The sequence below is a fragment of the Labrus mixtus genome, chromosome 5 (genome assembly GCF_963584025.1).
Source record: "Labrus mixtus chromosome 5, fLabMix1.1, whole genome shotgun sequence".
NCBI lineage: Eukaryota > Metazoa > Chordata > Actinopteri > Labriformes > Labridae > Labrus > Labrus mixtus.
The window spans coordinates 16,953,527-16,978,919 of NC_083616.1; the positions used below are offsets into that span (position 1 = coordinate 16,953,527).

At 37.7% G+C, this 25,393-nt stretch overlaps 2 protein-coding genes across 3 annotated transcripts in view; one reads left to right on the top strand and one right to left on the bottom strand.

The window, feature by feature from the left end:
• LOC132974780 (protein unc-13 homolog B-like) overlaps nt 1–9,073 on the top strand; it is a 169,687-nt gene extending 160,614 nt beyond the window's left edge. Inside the window, exons 47-56 of the mRNA XM_061039055.1 lie at nt 385–473; nt 587–724; nt 1,582–1,705; nt 2,186–2,230; nt 3,133–3,204; nt 4,055–4,202; nt 4,398–4,454; nt 5,041–5,124; nt 6,108–6,267; nt 6,349–9,073. Of these exons, the coding sequence (XP_060895038.1) occupies nt 385–473; nt 587–724; nt 1,582–1,705; nt 2,186–2,230; nt 3,133–3,204; nt 4,055–4,202; nt 4,398–4,454; nt 5,041–5,124; nt 6,108–6,267; nt 6,349–6,631 (1,200 nt within the window). The 3' untranslated portion in view covers nt 6,632–9,073. The remainder of the gene's footprint in view (nt 1–384; nt 474–586; nt 725–1,581; nt 1,706–2,185; nt 2,231–3,132; nt 3,205–4,054; nt 4,203–4,397; nt 4,455–5,040; nt 5,125–6,107; nt 6,268–6,348) is intronic.
• A 761-nt stretch (nt 9,074–9,834) lies between these two features.
• sec14l8 (SEC14-like lipid binding 8) lies at nt 9,835–25,359 on the bottom strand. Of its 2 annotated transcripts, XM_061038247.1 has the most exons (13): nt 25,283–25,359; nt 23,709–23,938; nt 22,139–22,214; nt 17,820–17,863; nt 16,698–16,760; nt 16,358–16,546; nt 15,938–16,033; nt 15,767–15,827; nt 15,580–15,663; nt 15,369–15,475; nt 12,123–12,262; nt 11,770–11,939; nt 9,835–11,674 (listed from the first exon to the last, which is right to left on the bottom strand). In XM_061038247.1, exons 2-13 carry the CDS (start codon nt 23,760–23,762, stop codon nt 11,508–11,510), a joined length of 1,251 nt encoding a protein of 416 aa, XP_060894230.1. In that variant the 5' UTR covers nt 23,763–23,938; nt 25,283–25,359; the 3' UTR covers nt 9,835–11,507. The 2 variants fall into 2 exon arrangements, with proteins under 2 accessions (XP_060894230.1, XP_060894229.1); XM_061038246.1 differs by lacking the exon at nt 25,283–25,359 and having other exon boundaries at nt 23,709–24,005.
• Nucleotides 25,360–25,393: the final 34 nt, after the last annotated feature.

Consider the following 25,393-nt stretch of genomic DNA (forward strand, 5'->3'; position numbering starts at 1 on the left):
CCAATGAAAATAGTCTGGTTTAGGTGATGGGCTGATTATTTTAATTCAATTTGACAAGGAATTAGCTGGAGGCAAAATGTCTGAAAACGGAGGGTGCACTGGCTAACCTTGTCCTTGCCTGAAAATGTAATTAGTTATAATAACTTAAACATATGTGAAGTTTCCTTAATGCAGAGAGAAAAAGAGAGATAAAACACAAAACAAGATGATATTTGGTTACTTAATCTGGCTTCAGAAGAACCAATGACCTGGACTTTGCTCCTGCAGCAGACATGAGACAGGGCTGAGTTGTGTCCAGCTGACCTTTAAGATTATCACAAACTGTAAAGACTTTAAATAACCTGTTATTCTCTTTCTCCTCCTCTTCATCTATGTGTGTTTCAGCTGGACACAGAGGCAGCTGACATCCTCAACGACCTGCAGGTGAAGCTCAACACTGTCCTGGACAACTTCAGTGCCATATTTGCAAAGAGGTAACACACACAAACACATCACACAGATGTTGACTGAGGAGGAAGGTCTCTCCAGCTTTGTGAAAGTTTCCCTGTCTTAAGTTTTCTCTCTCTCCGTTTTTCTGTCCCTTCAGCTTCCAGACTCGTATCACCGGCTGCATGCGTCAGATGGCTGAGATCCTCTACCAGATCAAAGGACCCCCCAACCACAACACAGCAGAGGCAGACGCTGACAACATGCTGAGGCCCCTCATGGAGTTTCTGGACGGGAAGTAAGTCATAGCATGACACACTCACACACACACACACAAACACACACACACACACACACACACACACACACACACACACACACACACACACACACACAAATACACACAAATACAATGGCTCCCGTTGTTAACTGCTGCCTGATGACTGAATGAGCAAATCAAACTTTTAATCTAACAATCTTTCATAGATGGATTTAAAAACAAGTTTTTTTGTACCTATTGTCAGAATTTAGTTTATTGTGTGTTGAAATATGTACCTAAACTAAATCATTTTATTTTAGCAAACTGTATGTTACAATGTTCCTTCATTCTTCTTCAACTTACACATCATCGTTTTTTATTGATTGTTAATCCAAGTGCCGTAGTATTTTTCAAAATAACAATTTGTATTTTGTGTTTAAAAAAAAAACAAGACACAATTTTAGAGGAAATAAAATTATTCATTCCAAGTCAAAAGTTGCACTAAATGCACTGACTGTCCTTCATTATTAAGCTTATTATTGACAACTGTAAAGACAGCACAGTGCAGGGATTTAAAGTCGGTGTTTCTTTTGTTGTTTGAACATTTCAGGCCACTGCAGATTCAGAATTTACAGAAAGAGATGTTTGTGTTGGAAACAGTGTCACTACTCTTTACTGTTTTAAATGAAGGGACTGGCTAACCTTTTCCTCCCTTTAAAAATATGTTTAGTTGGAAGGATAAAACCTACAAGAGTAGGTACATTATAAAAACTCACAATATGAGTTGGTAAGAGTATAACGGAGGGAGTTACAGACCCGGCTGTCACTTCCATGTTGCAATGAAATCTGTTGGACAGAACATGTTCTCACATTGATGGTGTTTATGTGTGATCCAGCCTCAGTATCTTTGCTGACATCTGTGAGAAGTCAGTGCTGAAGAGGATCCTGAAGGATCTGTGGAAGACCGTCCTGAGCAGCTTGGAGAAGACCATCGTCCTGCCTCAGAGCAACGACAGCCTGGTCAGTAGTAGAAGTAGTAGCCATTCATGCCTCAAACCATGTCAGACTTATTGTTGACAGTTTTTTTTTTAAACTCATCAAATTCAACTCTCTTACTCTTTGTCCTCAAATATGGTGAAAACATGACCAATAATACAAAGCAACAGCAAACACTTTGTCGGAGATTGGAGCGTCTTACACACACTGTTGCTTTAAGTTATTATTATGAGAGGAGAATTAATGAAATAATGAAAAAATGCAAGGTTCTTTAGTAGCGCTGTGCTATGCCGCTTCCTAGTGGTGGATATCAGCAGGTGTGTTTCTGCACAGTGTTGAAATGATCTCTACATAAGTTTGATATCCTGAATGAATAAGTTAAGCTCGTTGAATGTCTGCATTCAGTCTTTTGTACGGATAAATGTTTATGAAAATTTTTGAAAAGATAAAATGCTTTATATAATCATACATTATCCACTTCTTTCCCTCTTCCTCTCTCTGCAGGGAGCCCAACTCCTCACAGCAGCTAAAGGACTTTCTAGTTTAAAGGTAACGCACACAAGCTGTAGAGAAATGATGAATGGACTTGAGCTTGTATAGTGCTGCAGGTCACAGCTACCCAGACACACCACATTCAAACACTGATGGCAGAGTCTGCTATGTTAACTAATCCCGTTCAGATACATTCAAACGCCGCTGACGCATCAGCTGGAGCAATTTGGCGTTCAGTGTCTTACACAGCGGCTGCAGGAGCTGGGGATCAAACCCCAGATTTTCTGGTTGAGAGACGACCAACTCTATCACTGATCCACAGCCGCCCCTAAAGCAGGGGAAAGAAGCACAGCTAATCTTTATGTTTTCAGAGACTAATATAAAGCCATGGTTTTTCTGCTCTGCGCCATCTTGTTAGATATTGAAACCAGAGAAAAGGCTTGAAACACTTCTTAAAGAACACAGTTACAAAATGTGTATTTCGACACATCAACGTGTGTGTGGTTAAAGCAAACGGAAAGTAAAAGTAGAAATAGCTCAAGTTGTATTTTGTGACTGCAGAAGGGTGCCTAAAGTTTCCAGCTGTTTCAGATTGGCTGGGTAAAATTCATTTTTTAAGGTAAAATGTTTTACCCTCCCTAAGCTGTTCCTGCACTTAGTCTCAAACAGAGACCGTTTCTTAATTGTCTTTTACTATTCAGTGTTTGTGTTACCCATCGATAAAAAATGTCAGAGTAGATGTCCTGATGAGGGATCAATGGTCTGTTAAATGTTTACATACTATTAAGTGATTGTTCTCCAACAATTGTAGCGGAGTGAGCACAACTCTGAATATCTAAATGTTGCTTTATAACAGTGGCTAAGAATCATTATTTCAAAGAGGTTTCTGTTTTTATGGACTACTGTAGTGAAATTATTGAAATGAAAGTGTCTCTAATTGTGAGTTGTTGTTTCTGTAGGGAGGAAGTGAAGCCAAAACGTTGACGCCCAAACAGTGTATCATCATCGATGCAGGGCTGGAGACCATCAAGGTAGGTGTGGAGCTGAGCAATCAATGATCAAGCAGAAACAATTTTGAGACAATCATCAGATTCTTTGTCCGTTGAAAAGAAGAAGAATAAAGGCCTTTTTAAATAGTTTAGTTTATCATGTCTGGTACCTGCCAAAACAATGAACATCAGCCAAATCAACCCAAAACTTCTTAAACCATTATTTTGTCAAAATGTATAAAATCAATTATTCATTTGCAGTTTTATAAAGAAAATGAAAAAGAAAGATAAATTCACAGGAATAAATTATTATTAAACAGAATCAAAACAGAAAATATTGGGCGCCGTTAGCCTCGTGGTTGGTGTGCGCACCAGGTATGAAACGGACCTGTGGCTCTCTCTCCCCAAAATTTCTGAGCACTGACCTATGTCTAAAAAAATAAATGAACAAAAAGCTCAAAACTAAACCTTAAAAAATGGAAAATACATTCTTGATTTAATAAAAAAAAATGGTTCTGTTTTTTCCTTTTTTTAATAAGACAAGTACAAATAAGAATATGCATATCATAAAGATAAAAAGTATCTTTTATTCTCTTACATAATGCAACCCTGTATAAAAAAACATTTGTATTAATCTGTATGTAGATCCGCTACACAGTACAAGTTCTACTTATCTATGTCATTCAAATAAAGAAATACAAAAACAAAATCTGTGCAGTACAATGCACAGTATGCTGGACTTGAAATAACCAATACACATTACAGGGCACTATCATCGTATATAAATACACTGCAGTATTTGTTTTTAAGTTTAATTAAGTTTAAGGAGTTTTATCCACTCAAAATCATTTTTAATTTCTCAGTTTCACCTCACCACTCTCTTCTCTTTCAGCAATACTTTCATGCAGGAGGAAACGGGCTGAAGAAAGCGTTTGTGGAGAAAAGTCCTGAACTAGCTTCACTGCGATATGCACTCTCTCTCTACTCTCAGAGCACTGATGCTCTGATCAAGACCTTTGTCACCACACAGCACTCACAAGGTGATCCAAGACACACACACACACACACACACACACACACACACACACACACACACACACACACACACACACACACACACACACACACACACACACACACAGTTTATAGGCTTTTAAGGTGTAATGTTCCTCTTGAGGTTGAAAAACGGAAGTTTATCCAAACCTCAATGCTCTTTGCTGTTCTCTTTGTCTCAGTGCACGACGGGATGGGCATAAGAATTACCGGCAACGAGAAGATTCGACCTGACAGAGGTGAGTCCGAACAAGCGAGTTACCAGGTTCCACAAGAGAACATTGAGATTATAGAGGGTTCTTTTTAGTGAAAATAGGCCTTAAGAAGACCAGCTAGGATGTCAACAGGCTCAGAGGAGGTGCTTTTTCTCTTTTAACAAAACATTAAACTGTGTAAGTGTTATTTTGCATATTTCTTTTTAAATGAAAACCGTTTAGCACACAATCATTTTCTTTCTTGAACATTGCCTCATTCGGGCTTTCAAACATTGGCATAATTTCCTCGTCATCTCTGTTGCAGCAGAGCCCAGACCTCATGCTGCGAGAGGGGAGCATTTTTAAATTATGCTGATATCAAAAACGGTAGAAGTAAAAGATAAGCTGGTGTTTCTTAAATGATATGATCTATTGGAACAATCCTCATTCTCCTAAGTTCTAAAAGGAAGTTGTAACAAGTTTGCCCAAAGCGAAGCTGTAAGATAAGAGAGTGTGTGTCACTGCAGCAGCCATTAAAAAAAGAAGATAAGATTTAAAGACAAACAAAAGAGTTAGCTTTAAAGATGTTGTTAATCATGTTAATGTGGGATGTGATGGTTGTGTTGTGCAGGCTCGGGGATCGAGAAGCCCATAGGAGAGGCTATTCTACAGATCGACATGCTGCTCGGTAAAGAACGCAAAGTCACTGTCAGAGGTGAGTTTCAAACACAAAGAATCATTTAGAATTCAATGTTGATGTTTTATTTACAAACTTAAGTGCTCACCTTAAAATTGTCATTAATCCCGGACACAGTCTTAAGATGGAGCTTTTAAAGTACCATTCTGCTCAAACTACTTTAAAAAAAAGAATTGATTGTTGGTTTGGGGAGACTTTATCTGACATAAAAAACAAAAGCAACAACAAAACAAAGAACAAGACAAAAAAACTAAAAACAATCATATCTCGTGGATCCATTTTTAAGATTAAAAAAAACACTTAAAGTCCCCATGAAATTAAAAATGTATTTTCCTGGTTTTAATCCAGTGTTAAATCTTAATTTATCTACCATTATCTGCCAAATACGTTTTAATAAAGTATTATCAGAGTATTTTTACCTCAAATAACTGTATTTTCTCTTCCTGTGAAACATTTCAAATGTCTGATGACTAATCCTGCACTGAGGCGCATTTTTGACTAATTAAAAAGCTTTTTTAAAGCTAAAGATCCAATCAAATACATCCCAATGTAATGTCCCGCCTTCTATCTTGTGATTGGTTCAATCTCGTTTAAGTTGGAAATACTTCAGGACTTCTGTTTACAAACCTCTTAAGCAACTCTTTCACAACTATAGCAACAAGGTATGCTTTATATGGTATTCATGATTCCTCCTTTGTAGATTTATCAAATACAATGAATAATGAAGGCATCTATATGATGACCTAAGATCTGTGAGGTTTTTGTGAGTTAAGTTATATTCAGTTCTTATTCTGTATCCAAACTGAGAAAAAAACATATTTTTATGGAAAATATTAAATGGAAGCAAATAAAAGAAATTTAAAAAAAAACACACTACAAAAGAAATATTAGTAATTGATGATTGATTGAAATGATAGTAATTGTGATACAATACATATACATCCCTGACATTTTCATCAACATTGTATCTTATTTCCTGTGCTCTATCTCACTCCATTTAGTGATCGCTGTGAACGACATGAAGTGGCAGACATCCGGCATGTTCCGGCCGTTCGTCGAGGTCTCCATGGTCGGCCCCTTCCTGGCTGACAAGAAGAGAAAGTTCACCACAAAATCCAAGAACAACAGCTGGACGGCAAAGTTCAATGAGGCTTTCCAGTTGTGAGTTCCAACAAACTAGCAAATAACAGCTTAAATGTGCCGGATTTGTTTCTGTTTTTAACCTCTTCTTGTGCTCTGTAGTGTCCTGGGTAAAGAGTCTCCAGACTGCTACGAACTCCAGGTGACCGTGAAGGATTACTGTTTTGGCCGGGCGGACCGGGTGGTGGGCATGGCGGTGATTCAGCTGCGTGACGTGGCAGACAGAAAGAGCTGCGTGTGCTGGTGTCCAATCGGGCCACGCATTCAGACGGATGAGACAGGCCTGACAGTGATGCGCATCCTGTCCCAAAGACCCGCTGACGAGGTGGCCAAGGAGTTTTTCAAGCTGAAATCTGAAACCCGTCCTGTAGAGGAGGGCAGATGAGTCGAGACACTGACGTCAGATCAGAGACTGTTTGAAATATGGAAATCAAAACTGACATGGATCATGGTCAGAGTTTGGAATGAGAGCTACAAGTTTCTCACTTCTTTGTCTGTTGTTTATGAGCGCTGTCATCTCTATCCTCAGTAAACACAGATCATTAAAGCTTCTGACTGATAAGTTTAAACATGAAGGACATCCAAGCAACAAGTTACAGCTTGGTTAGAAATATATTAAAAGGATAAAACACTGAAAAAGAAAACATCTACCCATGAAAATAACTAATATCATAACTATCAATGACAATTGGGTAGTAATCACAGATTCGTGTGGTTAAAAATGGTTAGTCCAGATCTTATATCTACATATCCTGACTGATTATTTAGCAAATTAAAATTACGACACTAGTTGTCTGCCAGGGCAACCGAATGCCACAACGTTTTAACAAATTGACTTTATTGATTGGATTTTGTGTGTCAGCTGAAGAGAGACAGGAAATTCAAACCCACTGCCGCTGCAACGAGGATACCCTCTGTACATGGGGCACAGGACATGACCACTAGGAACCCTGTTCTTATCACTGTTATCTTGACTACCCAACATTGTCTCCCAAAAAAAGGCATAGGATATCACATAAGGCCATTACAATACCAAGCTCTATACTAAGTATGAGTCCAAATCTTTGTGAAAAATGCAAAGACAGAATAAGTAGAATTTGTCAGCAGCGGTTTATAAACAGTTCGTTCAAAGTTGGCCCCTCCTCCTTGGTTTAACGGATGAGTCTTGTTTTCGTACCCTGTAGGCTACACTGTATTATTGGCCCCAGGCTTCACTCAACCTGCAAAAAGGTTAACACCAAGAAACTCTCTCATCACAGCCAAACACAAAGATACACGCTGAAAGCAGGGTCTTTGTTGTTTCTTTCTTTGCGAATGAAATTCTTCTTATTCTGCCTTAAAGCAAGACACCAAAGGAGGCTGCTAAAATAGAGTAGTCCTATCCAACAATTGTTCCCCATCATGAACATGTAAAAAAACACAACTAGTTTTTAATTTTAAGGGATCAATGGTAGCTCTGTTTTGTATAGCCTACATATTTTAGAAGGAGAGTAGACATGATCCCAAAATGAAAGTAGGCTACACCACTATGAAGAGTTTATAAAAGTGCCACCTTTCTGGAGTTGTCACATGCTAACACTATAGCATATTGTTATGTGTTGAATCAAGAAGAAGTGTGTCAAAATGTGTGAGGCTCTTTTCTACTAAACTGCTGGTGATAGTTTTCTAAACTGAATGTATAAGACTTGAAAAAAAGAGAAAAGATATGACACAAATTGCATCGCCTTAAAAAGAGGGGCTAGCTAAAGGAGCTGGCAAACGAAGCTAGCTAACAGTACTCAATACTTAATAAATGAATGGTTCTTTTATCTAAAACACTAACTTGTACACCAAAAAGGCATTGATTTATTTTTCCAAAAGCAAAGAACTATAGTTGTGATAGTTAAAAAAAATATATGTTACTGAACTCTGGACTGTAGCCTGTTGAAAAAAGTTCAGATGCAGGTTTTGAATTTTGCTCTTCTGTTTTTGCCAAGTTTTCATACTGTGACTGTGAACACTGTTTACCTGTAAATTCGCTCTGAATAGAAACAACCAAACGTTTACAACCTGTTTACATGAGTTTAATAGTTTGATTACCTTTCCTGAGGACCCATATGGAACTCTGAAGTTTTCTTTTCATCTGTTTTTACAGTTTAAAGTTGAATGAGAACAAATCAGATAACACAGCCTTGTCATGCATGCACAGTCACTACACCATATTCTGCTGAATACCTGATTGGTGTTCTGCTTCAGAGACACTATACACTTGAAAAAAAAAAACAATGCTGGTGGGCTGTTAGTTAACTAAACATGGTTTGATCCACACTAGTGTCTGTTTACTACGTGCCAAGGAACACAAGTGTTCAGCGAGCCATATGTTCAACTGGCTCTTCTTACAGTAGGTATTCAGGGTTGTTTGCTGACCGATGTGGCAGTTGTAGATCTCCCTATTATTGCACTTTTGTCAAAACTAGCTGCACTGTGGGTTCTCAGATCAAAAGGATAGGTCTGCTAGAATTTACAAGAGATAGTATGGTAAAAGAGTGAATGGTTTTATCTAATATGAGTGCATAAAAGGGTATATTTTACAGTGGCCACAGCTGTAGCAACAACTGAACTCTTGCACCATGTTTAAAAGTAAGATTGTAAAAAATGTAAAAGTAAAAGGGGAGCATGTATTTATTGTATACAAAGTAAACTAGGATTGTGATCTTTTTTCTTGTATGTACTGTGAAATAACATGATTGATCAAATGTATGTAAAGTATAGTTATAATTAATCTAATGTGACATATGTTGAATATAATTGTAACATTATTTTGTATATAAAATATTTATGAATCAAAGCAGAGACTGCTGTCCTTTATCTATGTGTTAAAGTGACAAACTTTTATTTCCAAAATCCCCAAACTCCGTTAGAAGGAAGGAAAAGTACAAGTCAATCTGTCCTATTGTAGTGTCAGAGAGCTTACAGACTGAAGACTCTGAAACTGAAGCAGCTATAAATGGGTGGGAAATGTGTCGAAACATTTATGTTGAACATTTTTGGGTTGCAACATAAATTGAGTTGGCATCATTAAGTATGTTGCAGAGTAGCTTTAATAACTCAGGACAGAGGGCTAATTAGAAGAAACTCAGAACATATTAGGGTTTTTTTGTTTTATAATTTGGAAAAATATATTTATATTTCAGAAAAATCAAAAATAAATGACTGCGTGTGCGTTACAGTCTATGGTGTGCATGCCTAATAACGAAACAGGAAGATGGAAGCACTTTTCTCTATTTGTATTACAGCTCCCCCTAGTGGTCAGATCACAGACAGCACAGAATGTAAGTAATCAGATGTTGCCATAATATTCATTTTGTAAGGGAAAGAGTTCAGAGGAGAACCAAATATAAGACTTCCTCACACTTTTCAGGTGGACAGAAACACAAATGGATGATAATGTTACTCTGTGTGCATCGCTACCTTGTTACCTACCTTGTAAAGCTTTCTTCACTCAATGCAACAAATCTTTTGACAGTTTTAAAGAAAGGAGCATGGAGGACATGTTACATTGTTTAAAAGACTTAAAAAAGGAGGAATTAAAAACACTTTAAGCTGGCATTTTGAGAGTTGTCAACAGATTTATTCATTTCTCTTACTGCTGTTAACATCACACCTTCATCACATCATCAACAAGTCTCTCTTAAATTCTCTTAGAGTTTTTGCATTCTGAATATGAAAATAAAGAGAAAATTCAGCCTCACTCGACATTCAGTTCATGCCTGGTGAGAGATTCATTTTCACTCACTGCCAATAATTTAACATGAGTTTTAAGATATACTTTGAAACATGAATGTTCCACTGTAAAAACAATATTTAGTATTACAGAATATCTTATATATTGATATAGAGACTCTAATATTTGACTAATTTAAATAATCTTTTGTTTCTCCCCACACTCTTTTGGAAATAAATTAGAAGTGCTTGAACATACAAAGGAATGTTTCCTGTGAATGTGAAAGGAGAAAGACAAACACCTGAGGTTCATCCAATGAGAAACAAATGTAAACAGTTTTCAAAAGATAAGCAAAACCTACGACAAATTAAATGTGCACCATTTCTTTAAATTCTCAAAACTGTAATAAAACCATCAATAATACAACAATACATTAAGTAAGACACAGTACAATACTTTGACTGTCATGGGAATGATTTATATCATGGTGAATAGTCATAGACGGTCATGGTTACTATATATGACATAAAATTAATCTATAGACTATGATCATTGTTTTTTTTTTGCTTGTTTTTTTAAGACGATCACTCAGATTCTCTCTTCAGCTAATTTCATAGGAATGAAGTTCTAACTTACCATGTAAGCAACTTGTAGTATCACTGACCTGATTCATTTGGTGCTTTTTTTTTTTTTTAACATTTTGAGTTATAAACATTTTTAAAGCTTCAAACTGGTCAACACATAGATGATGATTTCTAGAGTGCTCCCCTCATGAAGCACTTCACTCATCTGACAGTGACGTTCTTTTCCTTCAAAAACCTTGCGCCTACTTTGCCCACAACGCAACATGAACACAGACTGATTTGTTTTGGATTTTAGAGTGCAGTAAGCTACAGACTTCTTCTCACTTCCCTTAGACTTTTTTTCAAAGCATGACTGACTCAAGTGACAGCAATTCGAGCAGCTGAATCCGTGAGGGTCCCTCTACAGCCACAACAGGCTTTGTACTTCACTAAACTATTTTCAAGTATGCAGTTGTACTCCTCAACAGTGGTAAAGTGACCTCAATATTTAAATTAAGCTGTTTTGGCCTTAAACACAGATGCATAATGTTACAGTTTAACACGTGATCTCCAGGTGTTAAACTTGTTGTAAATGCTTTTAACAATCACAGTTTGCTTTTTGCAGTTTCGGCACCAAATGTACTGATTTTAGGACAAGAACCTTGTTTGGGCTAAAATAAAAGAATTGGCTTCACACAGGGAAAAACCCCCTGGGGTTTCAAAACTAAAAAAGCAAAAGGGAGTGTAGCATCTGGGGAACCATCTTGACACAAACCAAATTTTGGATGCAAAATTGAAAATGAATATGAGCATAACTGAAAATAATTAAAGGGTCAAATATTGAGTTAACATTTCCATTCAATACGTATATTTCACTTTGGCTTATAGGCAGCATGTTTCAACATGTAACAGTTCCTGTTCATTTAAATGTGTGCTTTTTCTTGTGCGGCCAAACATTACCGATCCAGTGGCACACTGTATCATCTTCTTGGATATCATTGGCTGTTTGCCTCAGCTTGCACATCGTTGACGGCCCCTCCGTTGGTCTGTGGGGTCTTTGGGGTCTTTGGGGTCTGTAGGTGGTCAGGGAGCAGGACCTCCACCGTGAAGCTGATTCTTTTGGCCTGGAAGATGCTGTAAGTGTTGTCAAACCTCAAAACATCTGGAAACACACACAAAGGAAAACTTACTGTATGGCCGGATGATAACAGATTATAACACTTTCCGAACAATAGTCTTAAAGACCTGGTTACTCACAGACTCCTGGGCGCTCACAGGTCAGTGATCCGTCCTCGGGAACTAAGTGGGAGTTGTAGCGCTGGCTCGGCACAATCTCCTCCATCTGTGCAGCCTTCTTCCATTCGCCCTTTTTAGCTTTCATAAACACCCCAAAACCAATATCTGCACTTTCAGTGGCAAACTGCCATCTGCGGAGATGGAGATACATATTATTACATTTATTAAAATGGCTTTATCGACTTAAAAAAAGTTATTTGTTACAAAAATAAATTGTATGTATTTTTAGTGTCATGCACAACACAAGTTAATAGGTAAATCATTTAATTTTCTCAGGTCTTAAATAACTACTGACAATATTACTTCTATCTGACCTGAGAACGCAGCCTGGGAACAGGATCTCATAGTCCAGCTGTTGGGTGGATCCTCGACTGATGGTCATACACTGCTCGTAGTCCACCTTCACATGGTCTCGTACGTAGTATGTTGTGGGAACTGGGCCAACGTGGTTTATCTGCAGCCCACAAAGATCATATAATTATTTAAACAGATTTACTTTTAGATTTAAAAAACAAGTATATAAAATGTTGAAAGAGGGTACAAGAAATAAGAAGAAAGAGAAAACCATCACTTACTGTGACTTTGTGACATTGTCTGAATGCTTGTAAATGTACAACCCCCCAACCAAAAAAAACAAACTAAATTGAAAATGCTTTTTCATGACCACTTTTCTGTTTATTAATTAAAAAATCTATTAACTACTATAGTTTAGAGTAGTGCAGTTCACAAACCCACATATAGAGGGGCTGTGCTCCTCATGTAAGGTCAGAGAAGAGGGATACATTTATTCCAAACTAAGTGTCCATTAAAACAGCAGGTGATGATTAACGTTAGGCAAATTACAGACGATAGATGAAGTTAGTACACACACAGAAAAAAGCACAGGGAACTACTTTAAGGGAAGTCGAAGTCATGTAAAACCACTTCTCCAAAAAAGCTTGGAGAACTCATCAGAATCGTTATTGGGACACAGCCACAGACAAACTGAAAAGATGCAGAAAGACAGCCATTACAAAAAGAACACAAGAAACATGTTGTTATAGTCCATAATAATGAAGCAAAATGTCATCAGGCGGACACTGATTTTTGATCCATTATTATGAACTATAAATACATTTGAAGCTGCACACATTGCTGAGAAAACTGACATGATTCTTCTATGACATCAGAAGTCGAGGTCAGAAAAGGTTTTCTATCATTTTTCCGATGACAAACAAACAATGTTTTACATTTTTAGATCTATTGAAAAGTTAAGTTTACATCCACTTGAAAAAGAGCATTCATTAAGGCAAATATTCAGCTTAGTGCTTAAATGGAAACAAAAGGACAATGAAGCTTGGTTCATCCCTTGCAAACCAAAATCTACCAACAGACAGCCCGAAAAAAGTCTGATGATTATTGCTTTATGCAGAGTTTTTTTAGGAAGAGCCAGAGACTTCCTTAGTCCTGGCTAGCTGTCCCCCCCGACCGCCTTTATTGTTGCTAAGCTAAGCTAGTTTCCCCCTTGCTTTATAAGTGATGTAAATACTGTCATCTAAATCTCAGCAAAAAGTGAATAAGCGTTTTAATTAAACATTGTACTACTCCTTTAATAATTTAACTCAACCTATTTAAATAAATACAGTATAGTTTAACGTGAACACAGCTAGCTTAAAATGTTAAAAAGAAAAAAGGCTAAACAGGGAAAAACACTTGGCAGCTTAGCATCACAAGTCCTTCAGTCTTGAATGCAGCCAAAATGATTATCTGTTCTTCCTGCTCCTCATCTGTCCTGGGCCCAATTACTTATCTACAGAAACAGTAACAAACACAGGGTCAGTGAAGAGTTGTATCTGTCAAGTGTGACTACTCAAGCTGCGGCTCTCTGTGCATCTGCTCAATTCTACACCGTCTTTTTCTATGCAGTGAGGCGGGAATGCAGCAGGGATGAAGAGGGGGGGTTTTTACCAGGTTTTTGCTTAAATAAGGAGGATTTCCTTCTTCATTAACTGTGTTTATTCACACAGCACACTATCTGCAACCAAATCGACACGCCTTTTTTTGCACATGTTCCTTGATACTGGTTTATTTCTGATCAACAGTCACAGGATAAAGCATTTAGCATGTGTAGAGATGTATTGATTATCTCAGCTCTGTACAGCCGGTCTGACATTGTCCTTGTTTTGTCATTGACCTGCTGTGATCACATGGTTTTTACACTGTATGATCCCTTCCACAACCACAGTTAACATAATATGATCAGGAGTCTAAAGAAAACATTCCATCCACTGTGTTCAGTTTGACTGTAGCCTGAATCAGACTCAGTCAGTCAGTTGTTGTTTAGGCAAATCATATCTGTATTTTTCTCTTCACTGTAACAGGAAAAACTGGTGAGATGGAAACTCACGTCAGAAATAGTTTGCCAGTCAGATTTTTACCCACAACATTGCGGGTGCACACAGTATGCATATTAGCCAACATGGCTTGTGCTGCAACAAAGCTGTAAGCTGCAAAGCATTGAAATAACACTACCAGGCAGGATTAGAAGCCTATGAAAACATAGTAGATGTACCAAAGCAAGTGCACTGTCGGCTGACTAGGCACCGGGTGGCTTGTCTGATTTGTATACAGGAGGGCTGATTGGATGTGGTTAGAAATAGACTTGTATCCACTGCACGACAGCTTCGTCTCTCTGACAATTGTTGTGAAAATGCAAAGCTGGCTCATATTTCACTGTCTGACAAACAGTGCAATAACTGTTGTATGTGCATGACTCAAAATCTATAAAGTCATACATTTCTGTTTTATAAACGACAGATTCAAAGGTCCATGCAACAGAAGTGCTGTAATTTACAGTCGGTCACATCAGACAAAAACACAAATTCCAGTGAGAAGAGAAAACAAAGGACCTTAGATATTTCCTTTATTGTTCACATAAGTGGTTCTCAAACTTCTTCATATGAAGGACCCACTAAACCTCTGTCCCGATGTCCCCCAACAAATTTCAGCTTCAACATGTTTTTCCCCAACAGAAAGTTCATGAACGCAATGACCAAAATATTCCTGCTGTGTGTCATTGTGGAATGTTGAGATGGAAGAAAAAGGGACCATGAACTGCTAGGCACCCACTTATACACTTTAAGGACCTCTGAGGGTCCCTGCTTGAGGAACTCCATTTTAACTTAATTTCTCAGTCTGTTGAAATGATTCAAATGCTTGATAAGACTAGACATTTTAAAATGACTAGTGCAGGGCTTCAAAAAAGTTGAATGCTTTAACAATCATTTCTTGTAGATGTTTAATGCATTAGGCATTTAGTACCAGATCACTGTCTGTTAAACAGGACTGTCTCGACTTTTCAACATACTGAACAAATTCTTTAAGGTGAGTTCATAATTTGAAGGAAATAAATCCTAATGAATGCATCATCTAACATATATGAAAGACAGTGCTGGTGTCTTCAAAATAATCTAAAAGCATATGCAACAGATACTTGTCTTTCTAACTCACCATCAGCCCACCTTAATAGCAAAAAAAGCACCAATGGCAGTGCAGTTAGGCTTTTTGATTCACACACTCACCTTCGTCCGACAGCGAGGATCTCCATCAGGGTCCGTCAGTTTGCCGCCGTAGACAACTGGAAGCTCCTCTGCATCGATGTACTTCAGTAAAACCTCCTGCCAGTTAGCTGTCAAACCACAAAAGCGACACTTTGCCATTAGTGTTTAGTTTGAGGTGCATTCAGTATTAAGGTGAAATATAAATAAGAAGCAGTAATGTGTGGTGTCTTACCCCCGAGGATATGGATCTTCTGTCTTGTAATCTCACTCAGGAAGTGTTTGATGAGGTTGTAGGCCACAGGGAAGAGTTTGGGAGCTGCAGGGGGAAACCACAAGGTTTTCACCAGCAAGATAAATACACAATGAATCACTAACAACCCTGATCTCGACTATAGTTAGTTTGCAGTGCCTTCATGTACCTTTGATCACAAACAGCCTTTTCAAGCCTTCTGGGTAGTTTTCTTCAAACATCTGGAGGATCTGGCGGCATAGAGGAAACATTTTAGGGATCAAGACAAACCTAATATACTACATCATGTTTAAGTTTAATGAGGTGAACATCTACACTGTATGTGTGTGTCTATCTGTACCTCTCCATATGTTTCTATAGCAGGCTTCCATAAGTGTTTCAGACCCAGACCTTCAACGTCATAGATCATGGTGATTGACTCCACGTTCCTCCCAAGCTGGTTGAAGAAAGAGACAGACACAAAATATAATCCTAGAAAAAATCTCTATATATAAGACAAATGTAAACAATAATCTAGTAACCCCTTTAAAGAAATCTCTTAAACATCAAATCCTGTTGTGGTGATCCCGATTCTCACAATGGGAACAAGTGATGTAATGGATATCCTTAGGGTAGTTAAATAATCAAACCAGACTGCCTTCTCATTGTGTTTTCATTGTAGCAACAGTATAAACACCACTTCTACTTATCTCAAGACACATTTCAGTATCAAGTATGAACAGGAGTGCTTTATCTCCTAACTCTGACGTCTGTTTCTTACCTTCTGTGTCTGGAGGGTACACTCTTTGCGCAGCATCTCACAGTCTCTGATCTTGGACTTGATGAAGTCCTGCTTCGATGCAGACAGGAAGAGGCCTTTGGGATCTACGGGTCCGATGACATCATACCAGATGGGACTGCCCTCCCTGTCATAACCACACATCCCTCCTGACAGGTACTTCTCTATCACCTGCACACACCAGGCATTTTAAAGTTTACAACGCTTGGATATTTGTGAAGAAAGGCAACTTCTGACACGTTTTATATATAGAAAGAATATTCCATACATTTCCATTATGTACACTTCATCTGCAGTAGATTATGTTTCAAAGGGTTTTTACCTCTGGTGGACGCCAATCTGTGGTAATTGTGTCAACTTTCATGTGTTTCCTGAACTCCACATGCTGGTAGAAAATAGAGAAGAAGCATGTTCAGTTTTGCAAAATGTTGTAATAAATAGTAGGAAGATTAAGTTAAGTTTATAGCCGAACTACCTTGTAGACAGCTTGGACAGTTGCAGATCTGCCCCTGCACAGTCTAGTGATTTAAATGGCTTAGGAGGTTTCAGACAGTAGGTGATGTCACACCTGACAGTCAGCATGAAGGGGATCAGTTGTACACTGCTGTGTACACTCACTACAGTAAACACTGGAGATCTTGTAAATGGTTCCCATGCCATTAAATATCTAGATGTGAATATTTGTATTAAGTCTGGTTGATAGATAAAGAATTAAGGCATCATTAGAAGCCCAAAATCATTTTTAGCAGCAACAAGTGAATGTATAACCAAGGTGTTTGTGATGAAGGTGTATTTCAGATTATTTGTATGGCGTCATTAGTTTGATGACTTCTGCATCAATAATTTAAACTACCAAAGAGATGAGATAAAGTGGAATGAATTAGCCAAGCATAGAACATCTGAAGAGCAAGATATGTTTCTCGGGTTTCACTGAAGAACAAACAAGAGCAAGTTATTTGAGTTCTTAGGTGGGTTGAAGCGTGACTTAAAATGAGTACTTAGTAAGCAGCTAACCATAACAACTTTGACAGATTACACATATACAGATTCGATTATTACAATGTGTGGTTTGTGCTCCCTAGTGGACAAGAACACACAAAATATAGCTTTCAGTTAGCTGCTTGTACTGTACTGTCTCCTTAAGATCTCATTTAATCTCTTTTATCCATATCTTATCTCCTCAGGCGGCTGTGATGACTCAGTTTCCCCGTAGTGAACCGTTACCACGCAGCTCGGCTCTAATCAGCAGCCACCCCTGAGCTGAAAAAGTCTGTGCCGGTGCTAACTGAACTTTCACCACACAAGTTCACTGAAACAGAGTGCGTTGTGGTTGTCTCTCAGTCAGTCGTGTCGTGAATGATTTGTTCTCTCTTACAAGAGAACGACTGAAGCTGATACTAATAAATGTCCTGCTTAACCTAAAAGAGAAGTTTAATATGTTTACCTTTCGCACCATGGCCTCAGACTTCTGGATGTTGAAGTTTCTCGCTGAAAAAGAGTACGATAATGAAAAGACGATGGTGTTAAATATCAGATGTTAATGATATTTAGTCAGAGAGGGTTATCAGAGAACCACATAGTTCTACTGTTAAAGTATATTCTCCGCTAATCTACAACTTCTTTTGTAGCCTAAGCAACCTAAGTTTATTCATAAAACACATTTTAAAACACGTTAGAGTGCCTTACAGAGGAAGAGGAAGAATTGGATGAAAACAAAAGAGAAGATAAAGTAAATAAAAAAGGGTTTAAAATGTAGAAACAACAATAATAAAGATATTCAGTTAAGCAAAGTGAAACAAGCAGGATCTGTTTGTAGTGTTTTTAAAGATGAGTTATCTTTGATGCTATTAGACTTCTGTTGTAATAAAATGAATTAAATACAAAATATGATTAAGTGTTTTTTAAAGTGTATGTGAATGTGTATAAGACAAGACAGCCTACAAGAGTAGGAGCTGTTGGAAATATCAGACATGATCTGAGCACTCATTCTGCATGACCTCATACCTAAATCTGCTTAACGGATGAAATCCCTGAAATACTAATTCAACAATTAAGAGAAAGATTAGGAGGCATCCCAACACACCTTTAAGTTATCTTATTGTTTTTTTTCTGTTAGAGAGTCTGAGAATCCATGTTTCAAACATAGACTGTACATAAAAGTGGATGTAGCCTCCAGTTTAGCATTTAGGCAACTGGACTATTCAACCCGTTCAGTTTTCATAAATAGGGATAAAAGCAACATAGATCCAATTTTTCTTTTTTTAAATACTTCTGTAAAGCTGGAGTTTTGATATTGGGCTCAATGGGGGTTGACTTCAGCCTCAAATGGCCATTTGAGGAACTGCAGCTTTGACACTTCGGGATGTTGCAACTTGGTTTGAAGAGGGGTATTTTTTCTCAGTGGAAAAATTCTAATTCATGATATAAATTTCTTAGAACTAACGTGAACCACCACCATTGGAAGCTACCGGAAAATTAACGAAATTAACGTGGTCACATGAAAAACAAATAGCTTCATTTTTAAACTTAGAATCTCGTAACATCCTCTCTCGTAATGTTAACAAAGACCCTCTGGGAATAAACTTGACTAACATCCAAGACAGAAGCTCTACTGTCTCATACTCTGACTAAAGTGAGAGTTGCTGCCATGAGCTGAGACTTAGCCCAGCTCTGGACAACACTCACTGTATATAATGCTACAGTTTGGTATGCTAACTGCGGGAGTTAGGAAGAGGGCACAAAGGGAGTTACAATTACAAAGCAGGTTTCAGAAAATGGCCAGGCCCTGTATTGTAGTGGAATTTGAGTTCATAATTAGTGTTATGATCGGATTACCCCACACCCATGTATGATTACAGTTCTTTTGTAATTTAAAACCCTTTAACTATTAAATACACACACAGCCCTGAAAGGGGACAATGGTTTCAGAAGGCTTTTTACTTTAATTATGTTTTTTCACATGTCTATAGATTTGGTGAGAATTGCATTTTTTTGTCCAAAGACAATTCTTTGTTGACTAAAACTTTGCTTAAGAAGAGCTGTGAAGAGGGGTCAAGGTACAAAGGTCTATTTCACTGAACTCTGATACAATATGCAGACTGCAGTGTGACACTACAGAACTACTGATAAAGTAAGTACAGTCTTAAGAGCACATTGATGTCATATACACTTGTTCCTTTACCTCTAAACGTGGAGTTTCTCAGTGATACAGTCTAAGAGTGAGAGTCATCTTTGGGGCAGATGTAGAAAAACATGTGTTTAGCTGCTTCTGCTAAGAAGAGGATGAGGTTTATTGGCCTCCAGTACAAGCCATCTTCTGTCATATGAGAGGAGCACACTCTAACTGGATCAGTCACACTTCAACTCAGAGAAAAGCACATCCTGTTTAATTCAAGGCACAAACTGAAGGTCATAAACTGTGATAGTTTATACGTAGGGTGCCAATATCTGAACTTGCAAAACCCTGCCTGACATCATCATACATACTGTGATGTGTTCAGTGTCATCATGTAAACTGCGCAAGGGCACAAGATTGTTTTGCCATAGGCTCCTTACACAGGCATAGAGAGCAATGTTAACCGGAGTCAAATTCCTTGAATGTTAACACACCTGGTGAACAAAACAGATTCTGATTCTTCTGAAGTTTACACAATGAATGCTCTCATTTGCCTCCCTGAAACAAAGTCGGTAAGTCTGCTGGATAACGAAAGAAGTCAGGACAATCAGATTCAGACTTAACTTCAGTTTGCTCTCCCCTCTATTTACTCTTAATTCTGCACTGCTGTTTTAAAAGCAGCATTTGATGGACAAAAAAATTGTCTTCATTCTTTCTTGAATGAGAAAACAACTGCTCAAAAGACTTCAACTGCAAATGGCTTCAGATCCAAAAGAGGACCTTGTTTTTTCTTTACATCACAAATTCTGCGAATATTATTTAACTTAATTTATAATCAGGCACAATTTAGTCCTAGACTCCAATAATGTATTTTCATCAAATTAATGATCATTCACCTTCACTGCCACTCTGGATGAATGATAAGAATCTATTTTGGGAGGAAACTTGAAGGAGCCCAGTACAGCAACAGGAGGACAGTTGAAGAGTGTCTCCTGGCAGAATGGCTGTTGTCCGTTGTAGTGGGCCTTTAATACGATTAGCCTGGATTAGCCTGATACACAGAGAGCTAGACCTCTGCTGCACATCTAATCAGCACAAGGCCTGCTTTAATCAATGCTCCACATTTCCTCCAGAGCCTGAATGCAGAACCAAAACCAGAGTTTCTGCAGGATTCAGGAAGTATCATGTAGGACTTCTGAAGTCCTTTTCTTATTAGATGCAATTTATGTTGCGGTTCATAGTTCTTTCCAAACCAGGACAATATGACCTACAATTATTGTTTATATTATCACATTTTTGGGGGTAATCATATTTATTTTTGATTACTTTTGTATTGTATTTTGTATCCTTTATGTGTATACCTGCCTCGGGACTGCAGATGGAATCTAGCTGATCAGCTAAATCTGGAGCAACGCATCTGCTCTCATTAATTGAGATTTATTTAGGTTTTGTACATGGTCCCTCAATAACCAAAAAGTAAACTAAAAAGGATGAATTCCCATACGTTTATTTGATTTGTTAGATAAATATAGTATACCTATAATAAGGTGATCAGCTCCCTTACTACTCAAGCTGAGAGTGATGAGTTTTATGGTAGACTTGTGACAGAGATGAGGGGTGTCATTCATCGGAGAAACATTTTTTTCAAAGTTAACATGTTTGTAGGTCAAATGTGGTTAATTGGCTTTAATTACTCTAATACCTGAACAGTGAAGTGGACTACAAGTTCAAGGTAATGTTCATTCTGCTTCTTTTTTCTGTCATTCATTTAATCAGAGCATGCTTTAGCCACACTTCATCTAAGAGAGAAAGTGTATTTTTTAGTCCAAATCTCTAAATCTTTGTGAGTCATTAAAACAAATCTATTTTAATATCACTGAGTATTATAGTAACTGTTCATTATTCATTCAGACAATTCTTCTTTCTATGAGACAACAATAAAGCATAAAGCAAACATTACTGTATAGAAGGCAAGAAAGAAAGTACGTCTGCTTTCTTTACATTCAAATTCACAAACATTTGCTGTTCGGATTTGTTATTTGTCTCTTTTAATGTCTAATGTATTTTGTGTTTGTATGTTTGGCTGCTTGTTGTCCGTGTGAAACTCTGTTAATGTGTTGCTGCCTGTCTTGGCCAGGACACTCTTGAAAAAGAGATTTTTAATCTCAATGAGTTTCTTTCCTGCTTAAATAAATGTCTTTTAAGGAAACTGAACTGAGGAATTGTTTGAATCTTTTCCTAAAAATGCTACCTCAACCAATGCAAAGGAAATCAGAATCTTGGAATGGGGCCCATTTAGAACAAAAAAACCCATCTTGTCTTGCTTAGCTCCTTCTGAGTGATTTGTCAGACTTTGGTTTGTGGTTTGTGTTCACACTTTAAACCATGTGAGTCTCTTTCTCAACCACTGTGCACAGGGCTGCTTGAATTAGTTGCCACATGTTCTTTCTGGTAGAAAAACCCACAGCAGCTTCTGCTTATTGCACAAGTACAACGGCAATTGTACCACATTTTTCACATTTAAATCAAATTATCATCTGCAAATTATTTCTAATTTACCATAATAATGGTGAATCATTGGCTCACGGAATCAAGGTTTTGCTTTTTCTGCAGGATGGTGACCTGTGGTCCTGGAAAAGGCAACTCACCTCTCAGCCAACGTAACAAGAAGTGGTCATTCTGCGCAGGAAGTTGAGGAAGAATATCTTGTATCCTCTCTCGAAACTGTAGCCAGAGAAAAAAGGAACAGAAGTGATCGACTTCTTTTGCAAGTGAGCCAAGAAAAGGATTCGATACTGATAAAAGACATTCAGGGAAAAGTTTAACCACATTTTCCAGTTATAGTTATTATTCTTGCGGTAAACAACAGACTTGACATACAGTGGTTTTCTTTGAGTCAGCGTGTTTAGTTCCCCTCATATCAGATGATTAGTAGGTCATACTTCCAGATACTGGTGAAACATATGACTCCGTGACTAATTATTTTACACGCTTTAAATATTCAATGATGAATTCGATGAACGTAGAAATGTTTTGCATACTGATTAAAACAGTCAACAAGTCAACCCACGTGAGTCAGGGCACTTAAAAGTTTTATCTAGTACAGGGCACAACCAAAAACATGAGGACACCAGAACAGAGCATGAGGACCCGTGTGTTTTGTGGTAAATTGTTTGGCTTAAAAATAATAGAAAATGTGGGTTAACAGTTATCCTAAGATCAATTTCTTATGGATGATTTATTTATCTTAGGAGTTTTTCTTCAATACAGAGTTGTACAGGGATGAAGTGGCGACTCATTGGATGTTTCTTGACACTAAACTTGGAAAGTACTGCTCAGAGAATGGCATCATAGTCAGGTTTAAAACAGGAAAGTTGGAAGCACTATTCTCAGAGAGATTGGGTCATAAATTGACCGTAAAAGCCTGGACCTGACCATGTAAAACAAAGTGAACTATGTGTCAACTTACTTTGAGCCGTATGGTGGAATTCAACGTTGGGCCTCAACTTATAGGTATGGTACTTTGATATGACAACAAATCACAGCAAACTAACTATTCAGGACATTAAAAACAATGATGTGGAAGTAAACGAAGACATTATAAAGTCAAGAAAAACAATGTCTTATATTACAGCTTTTCTCATGAGAATAAACTAATTAAAAATAATGCCTTCACTGATCATTTATTAAGACCTGATCTCTGTTTTGTATTGCACTAACATTGAAAATGTAGCATATAGTTTCAGTGATAGAAAAACTGAAATCAAGGTGATTCTGTATTTAGGGTACATAAAACAGAAACAAAACAATTGCCAAGGGACTACTCCAGTAGGGCCTTTAGTTGAAAGAATATAAGTATTTTGTTCATCATGATTAGGACTAGGCTGTATTTCTCAGGCTAGCATTGGTCTGAATAGAAAACAAATTAGGCAGTCAAGTATAGTGAAGCAGGCTATTATTAGGTGCATCAATGAAAATAGCCTATACTCAAATAAAGTATCTTAGTTCCTCAGAGATATATGGTAAATGTGCCACCAGTGGTCAAAAATTATTATTAGTAACAACACACGGATCTGTAAAACAATCCAACATTATTCACATTTGCCTAAATTTAGATAATCTGTGTTTTATAGACGACGGGTTTTACTGATTATGTAACAGTTACGAGGATACGGAAGTAGCCTTAAACAGTATTAATATTATTCTAGTCTTAGTTACCTGCTCCAGTGCTTCTGCCTGTTTAGGGCTCAGGTCTCCCACTCTCCCACTCATTTCTGCGACCAGGAGATATTCAGACGCTGCATAGACGGAGCCGCTTCCAGTAGACTGAACAGAAAGGCAAACAACACCGTCACTGTTATCCGTGACAGGCGGGACGTCTCCTTGTGATGCTCATTCACCGGCTGCTGTCCTCCCTTCTCCTCACTGGGCTGCAGGTGGAAACACTGCTAAAGGATGAAACATGTAAACAAGAGGCTGTCAAAGATATCGTCCAACCAGCTGACTCGGCCAAAGATGGGAAAACAGTTGAGAGGATCACTCGTCACAAAAAATAGGTGGAGCAAAAACAAAGGTCCCGCTTCCTTTCCAAAATAAGCTTCTTTATGTATTTGAAAATGTAGCCTAACCAATAGGCTACTTTTGACCTCAACAGGGTACAGTTTCAATAATCATTTATAACGTGAGAACCCACGATAAAATTTAAACAGCTGGTCATCCGAAAAAAAAAAAAGTTTGGCTTATTAATTAGCCTAATTAGTATGTTCAGTCGTAAAATTAATGTAGCTTAGAAGATAGACTAGGTCCAACATTTTATTCACATTTTTTTATGGTGTAAAGGTTGGCCGCCTTTACTTTAGTGTTTTTCTTTTAATGCAACGGTGCTTTTACTCCCCTACATCTCAAATTGAAATATTTACACATTTGGCATTTTGTCCTTCCTGTTGACTGAAAATTCAAGTGAGACATTAGCATCACTTGGTGATTTTGAATTTCAATATTTGGCTTATAATGAACTCAAACACATAAAATGGGCAGGGATTAATCTCCTGATTGTAAACTTCATAAAGTATTGAAACTATTTTCCCCTCATATAATAACATCTCCAGATTCAATTAACTGTTTGCAAATGCTTGATTAAATAAGTCTTTCAGAAAGAAAAATTTACTTTCTAACTCTTCATTACTTCATTTTATTTTACTTTCAGTCTTTGAAAATATTGTATGATCAATCTCAAATGATGAGACAATAGACAATCTTTGTTGTCAATCCGAAATGTCACACATGCGCAAATACAACAACAGCACGCATTAAACGCGTGCAAAGATAATTTCTCGAGTTTTCGCAGGTATTTTTCATAAACCACCAGGCTAACCTTGTGGTTCAATACAAAACATTTTTATGCCACATAATTTGACAAAATGTATGTGACTTTGTCTCAATGAGCAAGCGGAAAGAGCAGCATGCACTATTCTTTTTTTTTTTTTTTTTTTTGCTTTCACAGCTCACCCGGAAAATTGTAAATGACAACTAATAATAATTTTCCTCCATGTCAACACAAGTGAAATGCTGGTCTGAAAGTGCATTCTCATTTGCATACAGATGATCCGCGTCAAGGCTAAATCGAATAAGGAAGCACAGGGTTAATATCTCAGTTCGTTACAACCTTCTTTGGTTTTACGAGATAAACGATTAAACTGTCGCTGTATTTCATGATTATATTATTTTTTAGTAGCAGGACGGTACAAAGTCTGCTGACACAAATGAACTAGTAGCCTACATTGTATTATTACCGATGCCCCCGAAGGTCCATAGGTCCATACGGGTTGTGTTCAAGATATTGATATTCTTGTGAACAAGATAGTAATCCCATCGCTTCTTCCGGTCACAGCCGGAAGTTGTCT

Excerpts from the sequence above, each read along its gene's own strand:
- sec14l8 (XM_061038247.1), bottom strand. The coding sequence starts at position 23,762 with ATGAGTGGGAGAGTGGGAGACCTGAGCCCTAAACAGGCAGAAGCACTG. Across the intron at positions 16,761-17,819 it reads CTGAGGCCATGGTGCGAAAG|CATGTGGAGTTCAGGAAACA; the intron begins GTAAACATATTA and ends ATTTTCTACCAG. Across the intron at positions 11,940-12,122 it reads TTCCCAGGCTGCGTTCTCAG|ATGGCAGTTTGCCACTGAAA; the intron begins GTCAGATAGAAG and ends CCATCTCCGCAG.